General features: G+C 36.5%; 3 protein-coding genes across 4 annotated transcripts; 2 read left to right on the top strand and 1 right to left on the bottom strand.

The window, feature by feature from the left end:
• Nucleotides 1–6,631: 6,631 nt before the first annotated feature.
• On the bottom strand, nucleotides 6,632–8,383 carry LOC140831341 (DELLA protein RGL1-like). Its single transcript, XM_073195094.1, has one exon. The coding sequence runs from the start codon at nucleotides 8,381–8,383 to the stop codon at nucleotides 6,632–6,634; it is 1,752 nt and encodes a 583-aa protein (XP_073051195.1).
• A 3,042-nt stretch (nucleotides 8,384–11,425) lies between these two features.
• LOC140832909 (ubiquitin-conjugating enzyme E2 32-like) lies at nucleotides 11,426–13,846 on the top strand. Its single transcript, XM_073197201.1, has 5 exons — nucleotides 11,426–11,642; nucleotides 12,048–12,179; nucleotides 12,360–12,444; nucleotides 12,989–13,152; nucleotides 13,224–13,846. The coding sequence occupies exons 1-5, from the start codon at nucleotides 11,532–11,534 to the stop codon at nucleotides 13,629–13,631; spliced, it is 900 nt and encodes a 299-aa protein (XP_073053302.1). The 5' UTR covers nucleotides 11,426–11,531; the 3' UTR covers nucleotides 13,632–13,846.
• A 1,376-nt stretch (nucleotides 13,847–15,222) lies between these two features.
• LOC140832908 (aldehyde dehydrogenase 22A1) lies at nucleotides 15,223–21,576 on the top strand. 2 transcript variants are annotated; one of them, XM_073197200.1, is made up of 15 exons: nucleotides 15,223–15,550; nucleotides 15,954–15,997; nucleotides 16,446–16,538; nucleotides 16,720–16,847; nucleotides 17,333–17,455; nucleotides 18,074–18,227; nucleotides 18,817–18,920; nucleotides 18,995–19,073; nucleotides 19,208–19,303; nucleotides 19,415–19,552; nucleotides 20,259–20,474; nucleotides 20,550–20,741; nucleotides 20,854–20,997; nucleotides 21,242–21,432; nucleotides 21,531–21,576. In XM_073197200.1, exons 1-14 carry the CDS (start codon nucleotides 15,439–15,441, stop codon nucleotides 21,389–21,391), a joined length of 1,773 nt encoding a protein of 590 aa, XP_073053301.1. In that variant the 5' UTR covers nucleotides 15,223–15,438; the 3' UTR covers nucleotides 21,392–21,432; nucleotides 21,531–21,576. The 2 variants fall into 2 exon arrangements, with proteins under 2 accessions (XP_073053301.1, XP_073053300.1); XM_073197199.1 differs by having other exon boundaries at nucleotides 15,224–15,550; nucleotides 21,242–21,576.
• Nucleotides 21,577–24,250: the final 2,674 nt, after the last annotated feature.

The following is a 24,250-nucleotide window of genomic DNA, read 5'->3' as shown; positions in this document are numbered from 1 at the left end:
CAGAGTTGGTTGAAAAGCGTGGAAACCCAACTGCGACTGCTAGAAATACCTGAGGCACTTAAAGTAGAGGTGATAGTGCCATTCCTGGAGGATAAGGCAAGCAAGTGGTGGGAAACAGTCTCACCTGCCCTGACAGCCGCCGGAGTAATCACCTGGCAACAATTCAGAGATGTCTTTCTCAAACAGTATTTCCCAACAGAAGTCAGACTACAGAAATTGAGCGAGTTTGAGAACTTCTCGCAAACTCCAGACATGTCAGTGGTAGATTACACCTCCCGATTCAATGACCTTGGAACTTATGCCCCGACAATCATGGCAGATGGAGTTCTGAAAATGCACAGATACAAAAAGGGATTGAGCAGCCGCATTCAGTCATCCTTAGCAGTTTATCAACCTACAAACTTTGCTGATTTAATGGGAGCAGCAATAAGAGCTGAGACAGACATCAAGCGTCGTGAGGACGAGAACAAGAATAAGCGGCACCTTACTGGACAATCATCTCAAGGGAAACAACCATTCAAGAGACCCAATCAGTCCAATGGGTCGTTCAAAGGCGCTTCGTCCCACCCAACCTACCAAGAACTAAAGACGTGCCCCAAATGTAATAATCGTCATTCTGGAGAATGCCACCGACAGACGGTAGCATGTTTCAATTGTGGGAAATTAGGGCATCGAATTGCTAATTGCCCCGAGCCATTGAAAAGAGGTACCAAGCCTAATGCTGATGCTAACCCCAACAAGCCGAGGGAGAATAAGCCCAACGCTCGTGTGTTTGCAATAACCCAAGAAGAAGCAGATGAGGCAAACGATGTCGTGGCAGGTACTATTTTTGTCAATGAAATGCCAGCTTATGTGTTGTTTGACAGTGGTGCTACTCATTCATTTATATCTAAAAGGTTCACTAAGAAACTAGGGCTTACACCTGAAATACTAGTCGAACCATTTAGAGTAGCAACTCCTACTAGTAAGACAATCGAAACACATAGAGTGCACCGACAGTGTAAAATCTGTATCCATGAGCACCTATTCCAAGCAGAATTGATACAACTGAACATGGTAGAATTCGACATCATCTTAGGAATGGATTGGTTAGCAAGAAACAATGCGATGGTAGATTGCAAGGAAAAGAGTGTTAGGCTCCGAACCCCGAGCCAAAAAGAAGTCGTGTATCATGGCAAATCCAAGGAACGGAAGTCACTTCTTTCCGCATCCCAAGCATGGAAAGCCATGAAATCTGGAGAAGATATCTATCTAGCAATGGTTAATGTAGTGAAGGAGGAGATTGAACTTAAACCAGAGGACATCCCTATCGTGCGAGAATTCCAAGACGTCTTTCCAGAGGAACTACCAGGGACAATCCCGGATCGTGAAATTGAGTTCGAAATCAACTTAGTGCCGGAAGCGGCACCCATCTCCAAGGCACCGTACAGAATGGCACCAGCTGAACTTAAGGAGCTAAAGGAGCAACTTCAAGAATTGCTAGACAAAAAGCAGATTCGACCAAGTGCGTCTCCATGGGGAGCTCCAGTACTTTTTGTCAAGAAGAAAGATGGGAGCATGAGGCTGTGCATTGACTATAGAGAATTGAATAAGATCACTATCAAGAACAAATACCCTCTTCCGAGAATAGACGACCTGTTTGATCAGCTTAAGGGAGCCACAGTGTTTTCCAAATTGGATTTGAGAACGGGCTACCACCAATTGAAGGTCAGGGCTGGAGACATCCCAAAGACGGCCTTTCGGACAAGGTATGGACACTACGAATTCACAGTGATGCCCTTTGGTCTGACAAACGCACCAGCAGCCTTTATGGACCTAATGAACAGACTATTCAAGCCGTTCCTGGATCGTTTCATAGTGGTATTCATTGATGACATCCTTGTCTACTCTCCTAGCAAAGAAGATCACGAAGAGCATCTCCGCCTCACTCTACAAACTTTAAGGGAGAAAGAACTCTACGCCAAGTTCAAGAAATGCGAATTCTGGCTGAACAGTGTGTCCTTTTTAGGGCATGTGATATCGGAAGCAGGAGTATCAGTAGATCCAAAGAAAGTGGAGTCAATTCTAGATTGACCGAAACCGAGAAACGCCACAGACATTAGAAGCTTTCTCGGACTGGCAGGCTATTACAGGAAATTCGTCGAAGGATTCTCTTCCATAGCCGTGCCATTAACAAGACTCACTCAAAAGAATTCTAAATTCATTTGGGATGGCAACTGCGAGAAAAGTTTTCAGACATTGAAAGAAAAGCTCGCGTCTACACCAGTGTTAGTCTTGCCCACTGAAGATAAGGATTTCACCATCTACAGTGACGCATCGAAGGAAGGGTTGGGATGTGTACTCATGCAAGAAGGAAGAGTGATTGCCTATGCATCAAGGCAGTTGAAGCCGCATGAACGAAATTATCCCACTCACGACCTCGAACTGGCAGCAGTCGTCTTTGCTTTGAAGATATGGAGACATTATCTCTATGGCTCCAAGTGCGAAATCTTCACGGATCACCAGAGCCTCAAATACTTGTTCACCCAAAAGGAATTAAATATGAGGCAAAGACGATGGATTGAGCTGTTGAAGGATTACGACTTGACTATAAGCTACCATCCAGGTAAGGCAAACAAGGTGGCTGATGCTTTGAGTCGGAGGAATATGAGTAAGGTTACCTTAGCTGCACTCTCCGCTCAACCATGTCTGCGAGAAATCGTCAAGTTGAACCAGGATCGAGACCCAGTTCTAGTAAAACTTAAGGAACATGAACAAGCTAGAGAAGCAAAGTCTCAAGATACTCAGATCGACGACAAAGGAGTCCTTTGGATGAAAGGACGATTGTGCGTACCGGACATCGATCACCTTCGACAAGAAGTAATGTCAGAAGCACATAAGTCGAAATTTTCAGTCCATCCTGGCAGTACCAAGATGTACAGAGACCTAAAGAAGAATTTCTGGTGGAGCGGAATAAAAAAAGATGTTGCGATATTTGTTTCCAAATGTCTTGTGTGCCAACAGGTCAAAGCAGAGCACCAAAGACCTGGAGGACTTCTTCAACCTCTAGAGATTCCAGAATGGAAATGGGAACATATCTCCATGGACTTTGTGGTCGGGTTACCAAAGTCTAGACAAAGCCATGATGGCATCTGGGTAATCGTAGATAGACTCACAAAATCTGCGCATTTCTTACCAGTCCGCATGAACTACAATTTGGACAAGCTAGCCACATTGTACATGAACAATATCGTACGATTACATGGAGTTCCAGCCAGCATATTGTCAGACAGAGACCCGAGGTTTGTATCTCGTTTTTGGAAGAGTTTTCAACAAGCCATGGGAACTAAGGTCACTCTCAGTACGGCCTATCATCCTCAGACCGATGGCCAAACAGAGAGGACAATTCAAACTTTAGAAGACATGCTGAGAGCATGTGCTCTAGACTTTAGCGGTAATTGGAGTGAACATTTGCCTTTGATTGAGTTTGCTTACAACAATAGTTATCATAGCAGCATCGGAATGGCGCCGTATGAAGCTCTGTATGGGCGAAAATGCCGGTCACCACTATATTGGGATGAAGTAGGAGAAAAGGCCATCACTGGACCCGAATTGATCCAAGAAACAGTGGATAAAATCGCTATAATCAAGGAGAGACTTAAAGTGGCACAAGATCGACAGAAAAGTTGGGCTGATTTGAAAAGAAGACAAGTGGAATTCATAGCGGGAGATAAAGCATACTTGAAAGTATCACCAATGAAAGGTGTGGTTCGATTCAACAAACCCGGGAAACTGAACCCTAGATATGTTGGACCTTTTGAAATCCTGGAGAAAGTGGGAACACTCGCTTACAGACTGGCACTCCCACCGAGTATGTCTAGAATCCATAATGTCTTCCATGTTTCACAACTAAGAAGATATGTTTCAGACCCAAGCCACATCCTTGAAGCTGAACCACTCTTAGTCGAGGGAAAATTGAATGAAGGCCTTACATATAAAGAAGTCCCGATCAGAATCGTGGATGCAAAGGACCAAGTACTAAGGAGACGAACTATTCCCTACGTCAAGGTACAATGGTCTAATCATACCGAAAGAGAGGCCACTTGGGAACTCGAAGAGAAAATAAAAGATCTATATCCCTACCTATTTGAAGGGCAAGTTAGTCTAAGTTTCGAGGACGAAACTTAAAATAAGGAGGGGAGAATGTGAAGACCGTGCAAATGGAAGGCACCAATTTTGGGAGAAATTCTTGCAACCGTTACCTTGCAATTTAAGGAAATCAAAAATCACTCCATTGCAAGCACAAGTCTGGGACGTAAACTTGAACCAAGAAAAGGGCCACATTCAACTTGGAAGAGGGAAGTGTAATCACCGTTGACTAAGCTATCAGCAGAAATCTTGGAGTGATAGGAGCTTGCCTTGGAGCTGATCATTCAAGCCTATAAATATAGGTGAACCGAAGGGATACTACATACTGTAAGCTCCATCCCCGTACCTACAGAATTCGGTAATATAGCTGCTGGAAAAATAGCTTTCTCGAGTCAATTTCTTGGCCAAATTCGAAGTCTTGTATTAGTGTTTCGATGCCCAGTTGCTATCTTTGTTAATACCCCAGCCGTAACCGAGTTCCTGCTCATTCTTTCGAGCCAAGTTGCTGCCCGAAGTTGGTCCAGAAATAGCCGAGGATTTTGATCAAACAAGCCATCCAAAATCTCGAGAATTCTGCAACGGTTCGAAGCAAAGTTGCTGCCCTTCTTCCAGACTTAGTTTCGGTCCATTTCCAAAGGTGATAACAACCTATCTCGATCAAGATTCAAGCCGGAATTCAGCCCCAAGTTCGAAGCTTTGCCGCAGCGGTTTGAATTATTGATCTTCCCCACTTCCGAAGCCTTCCACAGCAAGTGTTTGTCCCTGGTCCAGTAGCCATTTGGAGCCACAAAATCTTCCCCACAAGCTCATCATTTCTCGGTCATCTTAATTGGAGTGGAGCCAACCGAGAGTGAGACTAGGAGCCAACCATATTTCTCGGTCATCTTATTGATTTCCTACACCCTCTATCACGTTTTAAGCCAAACAAAATCTGTAAGTGGGTTTCTTTTATTTATTTTATAAAAATTTGCACAAATATGATTATTTTAAGCAATTATTAGTATTGATAAATATGATTCATTATTTAATTGTTTTAAGGTAGACTTTTGAAAATATATAGTATTATATAAAAGATTTGGGCACAATAAATCCTTTTATTTTTGTGAGCATGATATATGTAGGAAATAATTTAAATACAACTTTAAAAATTCGATCGGCATAATTTATTCATTTCCACTCGGTATAAAATCCCTTGAACTATTCGTTATCGGTTATAATATTTGAAAGCATGTTGAATTATTTAAATGCACTGAAATGATTTGATTTAGAAATGGTAAAGGAAATTCCGAACTTTGATATGCTTTGTTTAGGCCCTGATGCGGTGGGTTATAATAACCGTTCCTTTGGCCTCGCCCCTTAGAGGAGTAACATATAGGGGACTGATCAGTAAAAACCATAGAAAATGAGATGATTTTCAGTGCTATATTCGTATTTTTGGTTATTATTTGATTCAACATGCTTCATAATCAAATTACGATAATTTAATTGTATGTATATCCTCGATATTTGTTATGCACGATCGGCCCCCATTTACTGAGTATTTCCCCAAAATACTCACCCCTTACATTCCCACCCAGATAAGAACGAGGAACAAATCGAGGGTGAAGAGCAAGATTACTTTTGGGGATGGTGATGAAGCAGATCCCATTTGAGACTAGTCGAATTTATTCTGTCTTTAATTTTATTATCATGTATTCCGCTTCCGCATTTTATTTCTATCGCATTGTAAAGACGATTATTTGTTATGAAAAAAGACTGGTTATTTTGATTTACTACGAGGCTTGTTGTTTTGCAATTATGTGATTGTGAGACAACGCCGGTGTCAACTAACCACGGTCCCGGGGCGTGACATATTGAGTTGGAGATGGAAATTATTTTAAGTTTGTATCGAATATGATACTTCGTTCCAAACTTGAGATTTTGGTATCCTCGAGTATTAAAACTTATTATTATTTGTCTATCCTGATTAAGTGATTATCGATCTTTGATTTCATGGGCGTATCAAAGCTTTTAACCGAGTAATAATGATTGATAAAGACTTGAAATCTCAAATTTTAATTGGCATTTCTGCATCCTAAAATCATCGAATTATGAAGCAGGACTCTTGTCATTTTATTAGGTTAAGCCAAGAATATGACTTTTAACAATAGGTGGTGGCCGTGATTTATTGACCATTTGTCATATTCATATATAATTTAGTTGCAAACGTTGTGCTTCTAGAATTAAATGACAAAATATGATATATTATATTTAATTATCCGTAAGATCACTTATTAAATCCATGAGATTACTCTTAAGCATGCACCCAATTATGTAGAACAAACTTGTATGAGATTACTCTCGTAACACAATCTCACGAAACTTTATTGGTGTAACTCGTCAATTATGTTCATATTTACGATAAAAAATAATACTTTTGACATAAAAATAATATTTTTTCAATAAGTGAATATTTGTCTCACAAAATTGACAGATTATTTTATTGAATTTGTGTGTACTTTTATTACATAACAGAGTGAAACTTCCATGAAGAAAGTGAGCTGAGTGGTGTTCCTTTCCATCCAATAATCAGGCTTTTCCCATCAGTATCTAAGGTGAATGAATCCCCACATGCAAAGCTCTTGAGCACTAGATTTGCCTGATACAAAGAAGACATACTAAGTTCCAGCTCTTCCAAACCAAAACTTGCGAAGAAAGCCCTCCAAACGCCGATGCATACATGTCGAATCTTCCTCTCCTCTCCCTCGCAGGCGACGATGTTCCTTATCGATGATCCGAAGCAGTCTGACTCGGCAAAGGCCCTATTCTTTTCATCGTCCTTCAGACAGGCGGCCATGGACTCAAAGTAAGCACAGTAGAAGAAGAGAGATTCGACGAATCGGTCCACGAAAATTGGAGAATTACAGTTCCCCTCGGTTTCAGCCATGACCATTACACGTGGATTGATGGTTCTAAAGACTCGCATCAAGTGTTCCAGCCGATCTGGCTGTACTATCATACCTGTTAAGGTGTATGCCGCGAAGATGGCGACTTTTTCTTCGGCATCCAGCTCAAACATAGTGGGATCAAGATCTAGGATATCTGCCACCATAACTACATTGAAAGAAAACTTCAAGTTCAGAGAATCGGCGAAGCTCGTCAGACGCCTACTTGCCTCCTCCAATGTCTTCTTTGATCTGGTCCCTACAGCAGTGACCTTGAGAAGCTCTAGAGGATGTTTGCATCGGACTGCTAGAGCTTGCATCAGGATCGTAAAATGTAATCCGGTTCTGATTTCGAAATCAATGACATGGATCTTGCCAGCTTCTGATGCATGATCCAATATGGCTTGAATACCGGCAAATTTGGTTATCTGAGAGAGAGGTAAATTATTGTGAAACGCGATCAAGGCCGAGTTGTTCGGGGTGGTCAATGCTTCTAATGGATCCTCGAACTTTTTCCCCAAACCCTTTGGGGTAACTCTCCCTGTCTCCCTATCAATCCTCTCATGTAAAGCTTCGGTAAAGTAGAACACCAGCCTCTGAACTGGACTTCCCGCGCTAGAGGAACCTAATCTATCACATTCCTCCAAGAGTTTTCTTGCACACTCGTACTTCTGCTCCCCCACTTTTTCCGCGCAAGACAGGAGATTTTGGACTAGTTGAACGCCTTCAGAATCTTTAACCGAATGGCACAAAATCGAAGACGGATATGGATGGCTAAGAACGGAGATCTCGTCGCCGCTTTGAGAAGTGGACTGGATGAATCTTTCTGCAGCTAACCGGACGATGGTTTCGGTTGACATTGGGGTTGGATCATTCCCCTTTCTGGGTTCTGCATCGTTCATCTTCTCACCATCTAACTTTCTGCACCTGCTTCCATATCTCTTCAAAATCTCAAATGATGCTGAATGAAACAAGAAAGGTCCCTTCTTTTCATGTTCGATTCTCTCCAAGTTATCCTTTCTAACAACATTCCTGAACTCATTGCCGTGAGATAGATTTCGTGGCATGACAACATCCGGAGACAAATTATCTGAACATCCGAAATCTTCATACCGTTGCGTAGGTTGATAACTGTGTGATTTTGAGACGGGAAGTGCAGAATAGTCCGTATCGTACTCGAATCCTGTGTCATAACCAAACAAATCCACATCCATACACGACTCTCCCTGTTCTTGATCACCTCCCCAGAGGCCATTCTGCTCTGCCAATATCTCAGGACTAGTTAAAAATCCATACTGATCTAAACCTTCTGCTTCTGTGGATCTACTCATTCTATGAAATATCGGTGAACATCTTATAGACGGTCTACCAACAAACTCTCCCTGAATTCGACTGCAAAACGACGTTCCGCCACTCCTCTATTCATTCTTAATCATATAATGATCATTTCTCATCGAAAAATAACATATTTATATTTCTCAAGCACATGACAATGACTTCCATATAAACATATATATATACAGACCTTGGTGATGGCGACAATATTCCGACATCATTAACAAGGACAAATTTTCATAGGGAAGGGATTTGGACAAGAAGTTGGTTTGAAGTCAATGCCTTCGATATTTCCAATTTCGATCGTTCACATTTTAAATTTATTGGCACATTCTTGGCATCACCAGTAATAGTTGGAATCTAATTGAGAACATTACACTGAAATCACGACAAAAAACTTACTCGATCATATCATAAATATTTTTGAATGATAGGAAAAACTCTTCATCAACTATTTTCTTTGTTATCCTAAACATTTTTTATTTGACATTAAATTCTTTGACTTTATCTCTAATTTATAATCTCTTCTGTTTTTGTCGTTCTTCCAAAACTTTATCTACAACTTCAAATGTTATAAAAATCACATTTCTAGCCCCAGTTTGTTCCAAGATTATAAAACTTACTCGATTTATCATAAATAATTTTGAGTGATAGAAAAAACTCTTCATCAACTATTTCCTTCATTATCCGGAATTTTTCCTACTTGATATTAAATTCTTTGACTTTATCTCTACAATGATACGATTTACACCTTTTGGTCAAACCTTCAACGATAAAAATATTGTCATTTAAGCGTAAAACTCTGAATGAAAATGTTAGATAACCACATATACGATAAAATAAAGTCCTAAAAGAGTTATATGATTCGTTCTTATTAAACTATCTTTTAAATGCTTTTCAAAATATTTAACCGGTTTTTGTGATGGATTATTTTGAGTGTTTTTCGATTGGTTTGAAAACCAAACTTGATTTAATTTCTCGGTGTTCGATATTTCAAGAACCGAGCTATTGTAGTTCAATACTTATCCTCCAAACGATCCTATCATACTCCCTCTGTCTCACTCATTTATGCATGTGTATGTTTTCACACAGATTAATAAATTGTTTGGAATGGTTAATTTTATAAAACAATTTTCGATTTTATCTTTATATAATGAATATTTTAATGAGATAAAAAATTATACAAGTAGTAATGATATTAATTTAATAGGGGTAAAATAGTAAAAGAGGAGGAAAGTAACACTAAATCTGAAATTTGGACTATATAATTGGGACATCTGAAAAAAATGTAGTCGAAATAAGTGGGATTGGGGGACTACTTTTATATATTTAGTATTATTACTTTCTATCATATTATAAAATATAATTTTTTAAAATAATATTACGTTTTTCAATTTTTTTAAAGAGTTACGTCGTAAATTTTGGAATATTAATTGTCCATAAATTACTATTATTTTATTATTATGTATCTTAAATAGAATTTCAATATAAATATTTTAAACATGTTTACAAAAATAATTTAATAGAAGAAATCAAAATTTATTTATCTAATAAATGACAACATTTTATTTTTTTTGAAAAATATTTATTTATTATTTAAAATTTTGATAGATAAAATAATATATATATATATATATATATATATATATATATTTCCATTTTTTAAATTAGTAATATTTCCATTCAGTCAAGAGAAAAAAGTCAATTTAATAACATATGATTGTTATCTTCATTTAAATTTTATCTCAAATGATATAAATTTTTTATATATTATATATTTTTATAATAATAGTTAAAATTTAAATATATTTATTGTATTATATCAATAATTTTAATAAATTTTCAATTGGTATTACTTATTAATTTTAATAATTAATTACATAAAACAATATTTTGTGCATCGCACGAGTGAAATACTAGTTTTATATAATATGATGATTTTTCGGTACGACCGTCAATCTATCCGATCGGTTGAACCGTTTTTCAAGGTAAATTGATTCGATCACTGGTCCGATTATGAAAGTAGGAGTGATCACGTGTGGTCTTCATTCTTTTTTTTAAAAAAAATCAAACTGAATTGTTGTTATATCATATATGCAGTCATTTAGTAAATTTTAAAAATAATAGTGGTTTTATATGTAAAATTAGTTTTACGATTTTGAGCGGTTTCGGTCGGTTGCGATTTTTTTTTAATGAAAATTATTAGAACATATGTTCGAATTGATTCGAAAATAATTACAATACAGTGTCTTTTATATATAAAATATAGTTCAAATCATACAAAGATAAACTTAGATAAAACAATAATCAAAATTCAATATTAAGTTAATAATAATGAACAACACAACGGCTCACAACAAAAATGACGTTTACACTATTTTGTCATTTTTTAAACTTCAAACTAAAATTTATAGTAGAAGAAATAAATGCTCCAAGAAAACTCTAATATAAAGAATAATTAAGAAGATGAGTTTTTTCTAGGAATAATAACTTGGAAGATAGTTGACATATAGAGAACGACTTCTTTAATTTAATACATTATTTACAAATTATTATAATTATAGACCAAATATTATAACAAACTATTTAGGCGGGACGACTTGATATTAGAAGAAAAAATTACTTAATCATATATGCAACACAATTTATTATTATTATTATTTTTAATCGTGATTTTATTAAATATTAGAAAAAAAACTATCTTGAAAAATTAGATCACCCTTAATTAAAAATTGCACGGGTAGGTTCACACGGGTTACCTCGACCTTATCTCTGCGAACAGTACCTGCAGAGGTCGATCCAACGGCTCGGATTTTTTCGAATCAAAATTTTTTTTTTTTACCTAGAGGTGGGCCCGAATCACTCATTTGGAATGATCCGAACCGTTCATTGTCCGTGCCGGGAGAGGGTGAAACAAACCGTTGACACGAGATATCCAAACAAGAGTCTCAGAAATCGAGCCAATGAAATTCTGCCACGTAAAATATAGTCATACAAATGACGTGTTACCCACCTTAAATATGAAACGCAGTCACGCACACCCCTCCGTTGAGAGAATTCCGACATTTTCTGTTGTTTTTCGTGTTTTTATCAAACAAAATCCATCGTCAGTAGAATTGGGTGCACGAAAAACTCGAAGAGATTATGGCGGAGGAGAGGTACAATCGGAAGAACCCTGCGGTGAAGAGGATTTTGCAGGAGCTGAAAGAGATGCAATCCAATCCGTCCGATGATTTCATGAGCCTTCCTCTCGAGGTATGATTTTTGGGGGGAATGGATTTCAGATCGACGAATTTCGATTCGAGATCTTTTATTGCTTGTGAATTTGATTATGTTGATTTTTACGAGCTTATGGATCTGAAAGGTCGTTTTGGTTTGTATGATTATTTTTTGTTGCCGAATTCACCTGGGAAATTTCGAATTAGTTTACTTTTTTATGTTTTTAAGTATTAGGGAATTCGATTATTCTGAACTTTATGTTTGATATTGTTATTCACAAAATCTACGTATTCACGGATTGAAAATGGAGATTTGAATCCTCTTTTTATTCCTTTTTCTCTTTACCGTGTACAAAGCAGGATGATTTATTTTCTCTTTTCTTTTCTTTTTTTTCGTTTTTCTTATCCGTGAAACCTGGCTGATAGGCTTTGTATTTTTCAGGAAAATATATTTGAATGGCAATTTGCAATCAGGGGACCCAGGGATTCAGAGTTTGAGGGGGGAATTTACCATGGAAGAATTCAGTTGCCTGCTGAATATCCTTTCAAGCCTCCTTCATTTATGTTGTTGACGGTACTGTCTATGTCTCTGCTGAATATCCTTTCAAGCCTCCTTCATTTATGTTGTTGACGGTACTGTCTATGTCTCATCATATAGTTTATTAGTGTGCATGAAGAATGTACATCTTCTATTTACTATGACTATACTCAGTTTGTCTGATTGTATGATGATCAATTGAAATTTTGTTCGCAGCCAAATGGTCGATTTGAAACCCAAACTAAGATATGCTTGAGCATTTCCAATCATCATCCAGAACACTGGCAACCATCCTGGAGTGGTATTTATTTCTTCATTTTATGTTTCTGATAAATATGCTTTCTCGTAGTATCAATTGTTTAAAATATAAATGCTAAGGATTTGGCCATCTTGTGTGTACTGGTGTATTGAATTTGCTGTATGTAGTTTAAGTTTCTTATTATTCAAAAATTTACAGGCAGACTGATCATACAACCATGGGTAGTATATGGCAAATTGATAAGAATAGTATAGATGCTGCGACTTGTGTATGCTGTCATTATCCATATTCTTTGTATCAACTGCACATTACTTTTGATTGCATTTGTCTTTGAATTATGAATCTGAGCTTTCTTTTATGATAGTCGGCTATTCTTCCCGTAGTGTGGCAGTCTCTGTGAGTGATATGAGCTCAGGTGTTGAAATAAAAATAGCAAGGAATGCAGCATGTGAACAGATGTGGAGAAACGAGATTTTAGTCTCTAGGGCGTTTTTCTTTCTAATACATGAGGAGTCTCACATTATCATACTCTATTTTTATTTGTTTATCTATGAAGAACTACAATAAACTTAAGTTATTTTGGTAGTTCGAACTGCCTTGGTCGCACTAATCGCATTCATGCCGACAAGCCCAAATGGTGCGCTGGGATCATTGGATTACCCAACAGAAGAGAGGCGAAAACTTGCGGTGAGATCTCGTGAAGCTTCACCGACTTTTGGGTCATCTGAACGCCAGAAGTTAATTGACGAGGTTTGTTGTCACCTACTTTTCTAGTTTTTATGAACATCACTTGATCTTGAACTAATGATTTTCTTACTTAGATTCATGAATATATACTGAGCAAAGCACCCCCTGTGCCTCAAGGCAACCAAATCTCTGAAGCACGGTTTAGAACTGATGAGAATGAAGATCAGCGCGATCCCCAAAATGACATGGTCGATGCCACTACCGAGCCTCATCCTCATGCAGATGACGAAAATGGGATTGTTGAGGAACCAAATGAAACACCTCCAACTGCCAATAGAACTCAAACATCGCAAATCACTTCTAACGTCCCCACAAACGGGCAGCAGCAGCTGCGAAACCCTGAATTAAGAGTTCCAAAGCAGGCTGATGACAGATTGTTCACGTGGGCAGCTTTTGGGCTTACGATTGCTATACTACTACTCCTACTGAAGAAGTTTTTGAAAGCTAATGGATATGGTACTGTTTTTATGAACGAGTCGTAGGCGAAAAGCGTCGTTGCACAAATGAACTATGTTTGGTGTCTAGCTAATGGATAGCCATAAATCATTCTGTTTTGATTTATGATCTTCATTTGAATTCAGGAGGCCACGAATCTTGAATAATTTTTCAAATTTTTGTAAATTAATGCATAAAACTGAAATATTGCCCTATGATGAATTTGTGATTCAAATTGATTCGCTTGTTTCAACAAAAATTTGTGACATGTTCTCATGTTCAATTGTACGGAAATGAGTCCAAATGTTTCACAAAATTTGCGAAATGTTCTCTTGTTCAATTGTGTACATGAGTCCAAACCAGTAGATTGTCAATCTTTGGCAAGCCCAAGGGTTGGCAAAGTGCATTATTTTACACCTGGTAAAATTGAGATAATTAACAATTATATTCTTATTCAATACTACTAAAATAATATTTTAACAAAGTTCAAAATCCATATAATAATAAAGATAACCTTAAAAAATTTTTAAAAGTGAACCGGTCTGACCGATTTTTAACTATTTCACCGGTCTAACCAATTTTTTACCGGTTTGACATGTCAAACGATTTTTAAATTTAGTTTGAACCCTTGATCGATTCCTAGTCGAACTTGTTGAACCAATCCGTTCAATTTGATTCTGAAAACACTGGTGTCTTCATAACATGACAAGCCAATATTTTTTAAGAGTCTCCATAATACACATTAAATTTTCCTCTAAATTATTATTACCATTAATTTTAAAAATACAATGAGCAAATACAAATTTAGTGAGAAAGGAATTCGGTAAATTGCTCAAAATCCCAAAATTAAAAAAAAATGTTTTTGGATCTTGTGTCAGAAAAAAATGTATTTGAATTCTCTGTACTGACATGTATATTTTGGAAGAAAATTGGTATAAAAAAAATAAGATTAATATATGATATTTGAGTACTATTTATTGTAATCTAATATTGAAACATGATTTTTGAACATATACAACAAACATTTGTATTAATGAAAATTTGTCGATGAAAATCGATACAAAACATTAAAAATATGGTACTAATATATTATATTTGAGTAACAACTATTTTAGATACGGTAAAAAATATAAGATTTTGAGCATAAAATTAAAACAAATTTATTAATATCAACATTTTCTACACATATTTTCGTACTCAAAAATCATATATTAATATTAGATCTGAAACAATTTGTATTCAAATATCATATATTTGTACCATATTTTTAATTTTCGTACCGATTTTCATCCAAAAAAATAAATGTTTCACTATTTTAGATACGGTAAAAAATATAAGATTTTCTCTCGTTTTGGTTTGCTCAATTAATTAAATGAGACAAGATGGATAAAAATAATCATTATATTAATTTTTAAGTATTCGATTAATTCATGTAAAATATATTACTGTTAAATTTTTTGAAAAACTTACAAAAAATTAAATTAAACCAAAATGTTCAGATATAATAAATCAATGATAAATTAATGAATAATTTTACTTAAAAATAAATCTAAACAAAAAATTTAACTAAAGATAGCACGCAATCCGATGACGTTTTAGATGCAGATTAACGTATGCTGCACAGCGTTTGGGATTTAAAGATTCACGGAGGAATCATTTACACATCAATATTTGTCTCTCTTTCGCTTTTCAAAATTCCAACACACACAAACACGCACTGGCAGTTAACGCCAATGACTGAGCCAGCAGCTAAGCATCGGTTCCCCTTTCGCTGCTGAAATGCGAGGAAAAATTGTTATCTTATTGTATTAGGGTTTAATTCTGAAGATTCAGTACCTGAATCGATTGGAAACGATGGCATTTTGGTTGCCGATTTTTGTTTTTGCAGCAGCATATGCGATCTGCAAGTTTCTTCTCATGCTCATTCCATCCAATGTGCCTTCCATCGATGTCGACGCCTCCGATGGTTAGTCTGTCTCCCGAGCTACAGATTCGTGTGTTTCTGTTCCTTTAATGTTTGAATCTTTTCGGTGTAAGTTTATCCTTGTGTGCGCGTCTCTCGGGAATAATTGTTTGTTTTCAGTGTTTTTCGAAGTTGTCTTCTTTTTTGTTCGAATGTTGGAGAGTGTTAGAGTGTGCGTTTGTGTATATGCCTAGGAACCAAAAATGCACAGACATAGGTTCATAAATGAATTTGGGCTGATTTTCGTTCCAGCTTTGTTTTAGTAAGCGAGGGTGGTGTCTGTAGATTGCGAATGTTAATTGTATGTAGCTATTACTTTGAATCGTTGCACTGAAGATTTTGTCCTGATGCCACAGATACGGAGTTTGCTTTATTTCAAGTTATGACTTTTTTTGTGTGATGGCAGTGTTGGACGATGGCAATCAGACAAAGGAAAATAGCTTCATCTATGTAAGTTTTTTATTCTCTTCTTTTTTCCTTAAAAAAGAAAAAAAAATCTCATGTTAAGTGATTAAGTTTGGACTAGTTATCTTACACAAATTCAAAGCTCTCCCAATTGTGTGGGCACCCGTAACTGATTGAATCTTTTGGATATGGAAGCCGAAACTATTCAAGAATTGCACAAATACCTGTGAAGTTTCAGAATTTCTATTGGAGATTAATTATTACCGTAAATTATTTAAACGTTGACAATCTCATAACATGAAATCAACATCAACGTGGAATGATTTCCGACTCGATTGTGCAGTTTGAAAATTTTACAGTGTGCCTGTACTAGAATGATTTGCTGTTTATTGGAGCTCATGCAGTGCTTATGTATTTGAGTACTTTGTTGGTGATATGATGGTGAGCATTAAAATATCTGGTTTCTTGTGTCACAATTTGGAACTTGATGCAGATACCTTCGAGAAGACAAACAGATAAAGTCCAATGCTATGAACCTGCAACAATGAAGTACCTAGGCTACTTCCCTGCATTGAAGCCTGACGAGGTTAGATTTGTTGTCTTTAGTAGATTGTGTAACTTGGATACATTCCAGACACCTTCTATATATATCCTGTTTGTTCCTGCTAAAATACTGAATTGATATTTGGGACGTCAAAAGAGTTTTATTTTTCCAATTCGCAACAGCCAATTTTGACTGAAACTGATTGCTTAAGTATAATGCTTAGGTTAAGGAGCGTGTTGCACAGGCAAGGAATGCTCAAAAGATATGGGCAAAGAGTAGCTTCAAGCAAAGACGCCAATTTCTAAGGATACTTCTGAAATATATCATTGAGCACCAAGCGGTTATATGCGAGTAAGTTCTCCATACTTTAGGCATGCACTTATCAGTCTTGCACATTATAAAGAAAATTCAATGGGAAGTTACAGTCAGCATGAACATAACGAAATGAGAAATGAAAGGTATTGTGAGAAGTCAGACAACTTCCTAATGTAGGAATCTTTTTTTAAGCCTAATTTAGGCATCTTTTGGCTTAGCCGAAAATGGTAAATTGAATGGATAACTATTTCCTTGAAAAAACTGTGCACACGTGGTTTCATTCGAGTAGAACATGTTGCCTGTGCTGATTCCCAGTTATAATTTGTATCTCAGTACCAGGAGAACCGAGAACCTTTGGATAGCTCTCATTTTTCAGTCACCTTTTTTGACTGCTTCTCTTTTCACCTCTTTTCTAACGCAAGTAACAATTTTTTTAGTTTATACCATAACTATCATTCCTATTTGTATTAATATAATGCATTAGTTTAGCATAATGCTTATTTACTTGCGAATTCTGTTAGAGTTTCTTCACGTGATACTGGCAAGACCATGGTAGATGCTTCTTTGGGAGAAATTATGACAACATGTGAGAAGATCACTTGGCTTCTTTCAGAAGGTGAAAAGTGGCTAAAGACCGAACACAGGTACTTCTTCCATATGTTTGTGGCTTTCCATTGATCTGAATTTGTTGTTTATTTAAAACACAAGTATTTGATCTTTATCGTAGGTGTTTTGGTGCCATATGGCACTAGGTTGTTTAGAGTGCTCAGCTGGAACTTCACGTTCTGTACTGCTTGACATTTATTGAACTTTGAAGCACGGTTATTTTCATTAATTTTGTACACGATTACATATTTTGAGTCCAGGTTTCAAACTGGAGTCTAAAATTTAGATGCTCTATGGTTCCACTCATCTTAATTTTCACTAAAATGGAACTAGAATTGTCACAATCTTTTTTTTGGGATGTCGTTGGAGCTGCACAATTATACTCTCGGTCCACCCGCATCTTATGAATAAGTGGAACATTGAAAATGAAAAATAAATGGTGGTGGACCGAGAGTATAATTGTGCAGCTTTAACCACATCCCAGAAAAAGAATTAGTGAAAAAATAGTTTCATTTTCTAAGTTCCACTTATTCATTAGATGCAGCAATCTTTATTAACTGATTAATATTTTTTATTATACTTGAGATTGTCTGGTTTGCAAGTTCCTTAAGTGCTTGTCTAGGTGGCCACTGAAATTGATAGTACCTCCTGTGTAGGTCATGTGGAAGATCAATGCTTCATAAAACAGCTAAAGTGGAGTTTCATCCCCTTGGTGTTATTGGAGCTATCGTTTCATGGAACTATCCATTTCACAACATTTTTAATCCCATGTTGGCAGCAGTCTTCTCAGGGAACAGCATTGTGATTAAGGTGCTCTATCTTGTCAAAGTAAACAATCTCAACAGGATATAGTATCATTGTATCAAGTACCTCAGTGTTCAATTCTGCTTTCAAAATATATACATGTGATGCGTAGCTCAGATACTTTTCTGGAATCTGCTACCACAGTTACTTCAGGTTTTTTAATGATATATTATAGAAAAAAAATGTTCATTAAAATGTGGCAAAAACCAGATGATTATGTTTTTATAACAACCCGGGTTCCAAACCTCGGATTTAAGGTTAAATCCGAGGTTAGAGTTCTTGAATTTTATGTTTTTATTTTTTATTTTTTTATTTTTGTGTGAACTGATCTACAATTTGACTGATTTACGTGAAATTATTTAAAACTGAAAAAGTTAGAATCACGGATTCATAATCCTCAGATTCTAACTTTTTTAATTTTTCGAAATCATGACCGGTTGGTCCGACTGGGCCTACGCCCTACTGCATCAGTGGAGTGAATTATATGTATGCGGAAATCAGACTAATTGCAAGAAGAGACATGAATATTTAGAAGTATGCATATAAATATCTTCATCTATGCCTGTTAAAAGGATCAGGATGACTGCTTCTGCAGGTTTCAGAGCATGCGAGTTGGTCAGGGTGTTTCTATTTACGGATAATCCAAGCTGCTCTTGCTGCCATTGGAGCTCCAGAAAATCTAGTTGAAGTTATAACTGGGTATGCTTTTATGCTTTATATTTCTATAATGGGATAACACGATTATTTTCACATGAATTTTGAGTTCCTTACAGTTTTGCAGAGACAGGAGAAGCCCTAGTGACTTCAGTGGACAAAATTATCTTTGTTGGATCACCGAATGTGGGTAAAATGGTCAGATTCTATCCTGAGCTTAGAGATTGTTGTGTAAATACTTAGATAAGTTACTTCAATTCATTTAGCTTTAATGCCTTGCATAAATGATAAAACTACTATTTTTAAATTTTTTGGCTCCTCTATTAATGCAGATTATGAGGAATGCTGCAGACACGTTGATACCAGTTACCCTTGAGCTTGGTGGGAAGGATGCCTTCATTGTCTGTGAAGATGTTGATGTGCCACATGTATGGCATATTGTTCTCACAGGCTTGTATTGGATTAATGTCTACAATTGTCTGGAATATCTCAAATTAGACACCTCATTCAGAAATGTCTAATTAATTATTAAACTATAGGTTGCTCAAATTGCTGTGAGAGGAGCTCTGCAATCAAGTGGGCAGAATTGTGCTGGAGCTGAGAGGTTTTATGTTCACAAAGACATTTATTCATCATTTGTTGCTGAAGTTGTAAAAATTGTGAAGTCTGTTACTGCTGTAAGTACTCTGAGTTTACTCTCTGTGATTTGACCTTTAATAAATTGGTGGGTTTCCTTAGCTCTGGGCTAGCCAGCAATACGGAGTTGCCCAAGAGTCCACATTGAGTGCTTTATGCATCTACCTGCCTTTATTCATGATACTATAATTAATTTTAGAATCAGCGTAGTCCACAAACATCAAACGTCATGCTTAAATTTTTGTGGAACCAAAATGCTACCACAGAAGGGTCAGATAATTACTGAGTGTGGAAAGCAGAGTGCTGTTTCTGAATGTTGTAAATCTTTTCTGGCAACCGAAGTTGTAAAATTATTAAGCAGAATTGTCGAGGAAGAGTCTGAATTATTAAGTAGTCCATTTTCATAACTTCATATTAGTGCAGACAATCTGAAAGTTGTTGATTGCTGTGGTCAACCTAGTTCAGTGTGGGTAAATAATTTTTGGGTTTGGGTATGTGAGTGAAAAAAATTAACAAAAGAAATTGTTAAGGGCCACTCTAAGAATATGTCCAACATTCATCATTTATGATGTGTCTCTCGGTTCAGATTGGAATTTGATGGCATCTGTGCTGTGTAATCTTAGCTATGATATTCATATTTTTAGGATTGAAGGTATACTATTGAGCATATGTGGCTTTATATGCTATTATCTTTCGGTCATTACCTTAGTCAATCAAATTTATCTTCCTAGTGGATTTATTGTACAGGGTCCGCCACTTCTTGGAAAATATGACATGGGAGCGATATGCATGCAAGAGCATTCTGAAAAGCTCCAGAGTCTGGTAAATGATGCCCTTGACAAAGGAGCGGAAATTGTTGGTAGAGGAAGTGTTGGACATATTGGTGAAGGTGCTGTGGACCAATATTTCCCTCCTACTGTAATTGTTAATGTTAACCACTCGATGAAATTGATGCAAGAGGAGGTAATTCTTATAATTTGTTCACTGTGATAAAGTTGAAGCCTGTACTAATTTGTTCTTGATTATTTATTCAAACAGGCTTTTGGACCAATATTGCCAATAATGAAATTTAGCTCTGATGAAGAGGCTGTGAAGCTTGCAAATGATTCAAAATACGGGCTTGGATGTGCCGTGTTTTCTGGCAGTCAACGCCGTGCGAAAGCGATAGCTTTCCAGTTACATTGTGGTATAGCTGCAATTAACGATTTTGCATCAAACTACATGTGTCAGGTAAGCATAGTAGTTTTAAATTATCATTTTCTTTCCAGATTTACAATTTTTTAGAATTTCTTTTATAACTATTTTTATCAGTTTCACATAATTATCTTTCAATTTCTGACAGTCCCTTCCATTTGGTGGTGTAAAAGACAGTGGATTTGGGAGATTTGCAGGTGTTGAAGGTTTGAGAGCTTGTTGTCTTGTTAAATCCGTAGTCGAGGACAGATGGTGGCCGTTTATAAAAACAAAGATTCCTAAGCCGATCCAGGTTGGTTTCAAAACCTTATTCTCTAGACATTGAATGCTGGACATTAAGAAGTTCAACAATTAACTGATAATAAAATTCTTTAAAAAGTCACGATGATTTTTTCAGCCTATTTTAAAGATAATATCAGAATATGCAAGAGCATGAGTAGGAGACAGGGTGTCTTTATTGTGATTAAAAATATGGTATTCTATTTACGGTTTATGAGTTTTTCCCATCTGCATTAATTCTTCTCTCCAACATGCAGTATCCCATTTCGGAGAATGCCTTCGGATTTCAGGAATCACTTGTAGATGCTTTGTATGGCTTAAACATATGGGATCGTGCACGAGCATTGGTGGATGTTCTGAAGATTATTTCCGAGAACACTCCTAAGAAGGACAAAAAACGGAACTAGTGTGCAGATGGACATAACTGAAAATTTCTCAATGTCTTCCTGTAAGTCTCTTTTTTTTTTTTTAATGGAAAACACCTGCTGGGTTTATTTTTGGGTTTTTGGATACTTTCTGATGTAGAATTGGTGTAAAATGTAACAGCTGGAGTGAGATCGCAGACTTGTAATGTTTGATCATTGAAAGATTTTATTTTTCCTTTTTTACAAAAACTGTATTTACTCGATCTCAGTGACTCGAACTTGATCCTGAGTTTTGGAAAACATCGATGCAAATTGGTTAACCACTATGGTCTATGTAGGGAACCTGTCTTTCCCATGAAAGTTTAGAACAAGAATCCTCCAACATTTCACAGCGTGGTGATTTGCACACACATGAAGTCCACTTGATCCAACTGTATCCGAAATCGAAACTTTAAGTTAAACTGTTGGATTTGAGTCATTTGACTGACAGCCATTATTACTTATTACTTCGCATTTTCTTTGTCGATCGATCGATGATGTTTGCAATTTAGCTCTTCTCCATGACAATAAATCTTATTTTCAAATTTTTACAAGCTATTTTTTACAAATCTTACCAACTTGTAAAAATTCAATAAACTAACTTTTTTGTACTGGAAAAATATAAAATATTTATTGGATCAGTTTTTGAAGACGTGTGTATATATATAAAGCGATATTCTATCTATACACCAAAACAAAGCTCTAGTGTTTTCTAGGTTGTCACATTTTCTCAAGTTGCGTTCAAATAGGGGTGTCAAAATACGACACGACCTGTCAACCCGACACGACTCAACACGAAAAAAATCAGGTTCGGGTTGAGGTTTTTCGGGTTCGGGTTGGGTGGATTCGGGTTAGTGTCATGTTAGGCGGGTTTCGGGTTGGGTCGGGTTGGGTCGCGGGTTGACCCGCGAACTTTTTTTGAAAAATATTATCTATATTTTTATATATTGTATATTTGAACAAAATTTATTGTATATTTATATGATAAATTTTCATCATTTAATATTTATTTTGCATATTTTTATTTTTCTAATAATTTTTTATTTGATTTAGTAAATATACTTTTACTTTTCTTCAAATTTAAATCGAAAATTTTGTTATTATGTGTTTAAATTAAAATATTATTATTATTATTATTATTATTTTTTTTTTGAATTTTTTTCATTAATTTTTTTTAAAAAAATTAATAAAATTCGGGTTAGGCGAGTTAGACGGGTTGAGTCGGTTTATACGGGTTCGTATTCGGGTTGGGGGTTTTCGGGTTGTTTCGGGTTGAAAAAAATATAAAAAAAAAATCGCGGGTTGACCCGAAACCCGACCCAACCCACCCAATTGACACCCTGCGTTCAAATGAATTTTAGGTCGAGATTTGTTGCGTCTGGAATTTAATGATGTAAAGTCTGAAAACATTTCACACCTAGTTAAAATGATTCAAATAAGAAAATCCATAAACTTAAATCAAACTTCTCCGGAAATAATAAAAGCCTCGGATACTCAAATTTTCAGACATAACATCTCAGATTTTCGAAAAACATAACAATTAAATAATCAACTTTTTTCCTCAAATCTTCGTCAACTAAAATCCTCAAAACCATATTATGAAATGTGGCTCAGAAATTTCCTGCAGTCAACCGTCATGGTCGCTTGATCAAGAATACAAAGATTTGGGTTTGGCATGACCTCCAACCGAAAACCGACATCCACAACCTGTAATCAACCAAGTTGGTAGAGGCACCCGACCCGAAAACCCGACATCCAAAACCCTCAAACACTCAAGTTGGCAGAAACACTCCAACCTGAAGACCGACATTCAAAGCTAGTAACACCATTTATAACTTTGTCATAAATCATTATAAATATCTTCAAAATTTTCATTAAAATCTCAAATATTTTTCTTAAAAAATTAAAGCTTATAAGCGTGCATTGGGGAGAGAGTCGTGACTCGACAGGACGGTGGTTTAGGGATCTTGAGCGAATCACTGCCGTGAAAGTTGCGGACAACTCGTGAGCATGACTCGAGCTCATAATCTCCCTGCTTGATAGATCCCGCTGGGCCATGTGATCGCCTCCCCTCCCTTTCGAGGATGCTTCCCCTTTTTTGCGATCCTTAGCATTCACGCACTCACACCCAAAGCAACCATCACATTCCTACACACACGGATAGCTTCCAGAAACAAATCTCACTCACACATATATATACGTATAAACACCACCCATGCATATTACATATCTATATAAGCCACTCAAACATATAATATGTATATTTAACACAAACATATAATTTATATATATTGATACTCACGAGAAATTTAGGGTTCAATTCCAGCAAGTGTTACTAGTCCAGACGCATGTTTCAAAATTGTCCCGAGCCTGAAATCACGAATAAGAACGTTAGAACGGGCCCAGGAGAGTGTCCTGATGTAGCCCCTCCGACGCTCAAGTCAAAGACTGAGGATATAAGTGGAGAGCAGCTAAGGGTGCTGCTGAAAAACAATATAGTGAATGAAAATATAGACACCCAAACCTTGTATTTATAAGAGAGTACATGTGCCTGTTATGGGCCTTCTACCTTGGTTGGGGATGAGCCAGGGGTCCAAGTCTGGTTTGGGCCTGATCTTAATGGGTTCATCCATGGTATCACCAGTCTCCCCCTCCCAAGTCGAACTGAATCATATGTTCGAAGTTCGATTATTTGTGTTGTCCTCGGTTTACAAGGCATGAGTTGTACATTTTTCATCAACTGATCACTAGACTCAACAAGTTTGGAAACATATCAAATCGTAATCATGCTCTAAAAGGAAAGATTCGGTTTCGCCTTCCCCTAGAAATATAGGTCACCTCCTCACTTTTCCCATATAGAAT

Source organism: Primulina eburnea, chromosome 5, assembly GCF_022965805.1.
Source record: "Primulina eburnea isolate SZY01 chromosome 5, ASM2296580v1, whole genome shotgun sequence".
Classification (NCBI taxonomy): domain Eukaryota; kingdom Viridiplantae; phylum Streptophyta; class Magnoliopsida; order Lamiales; family Gesneriaceae; genus Primulina; species Primulina eburnea.
This window is presented reverse-complemented; position numbering and strand designations above follow the sequence as displayed.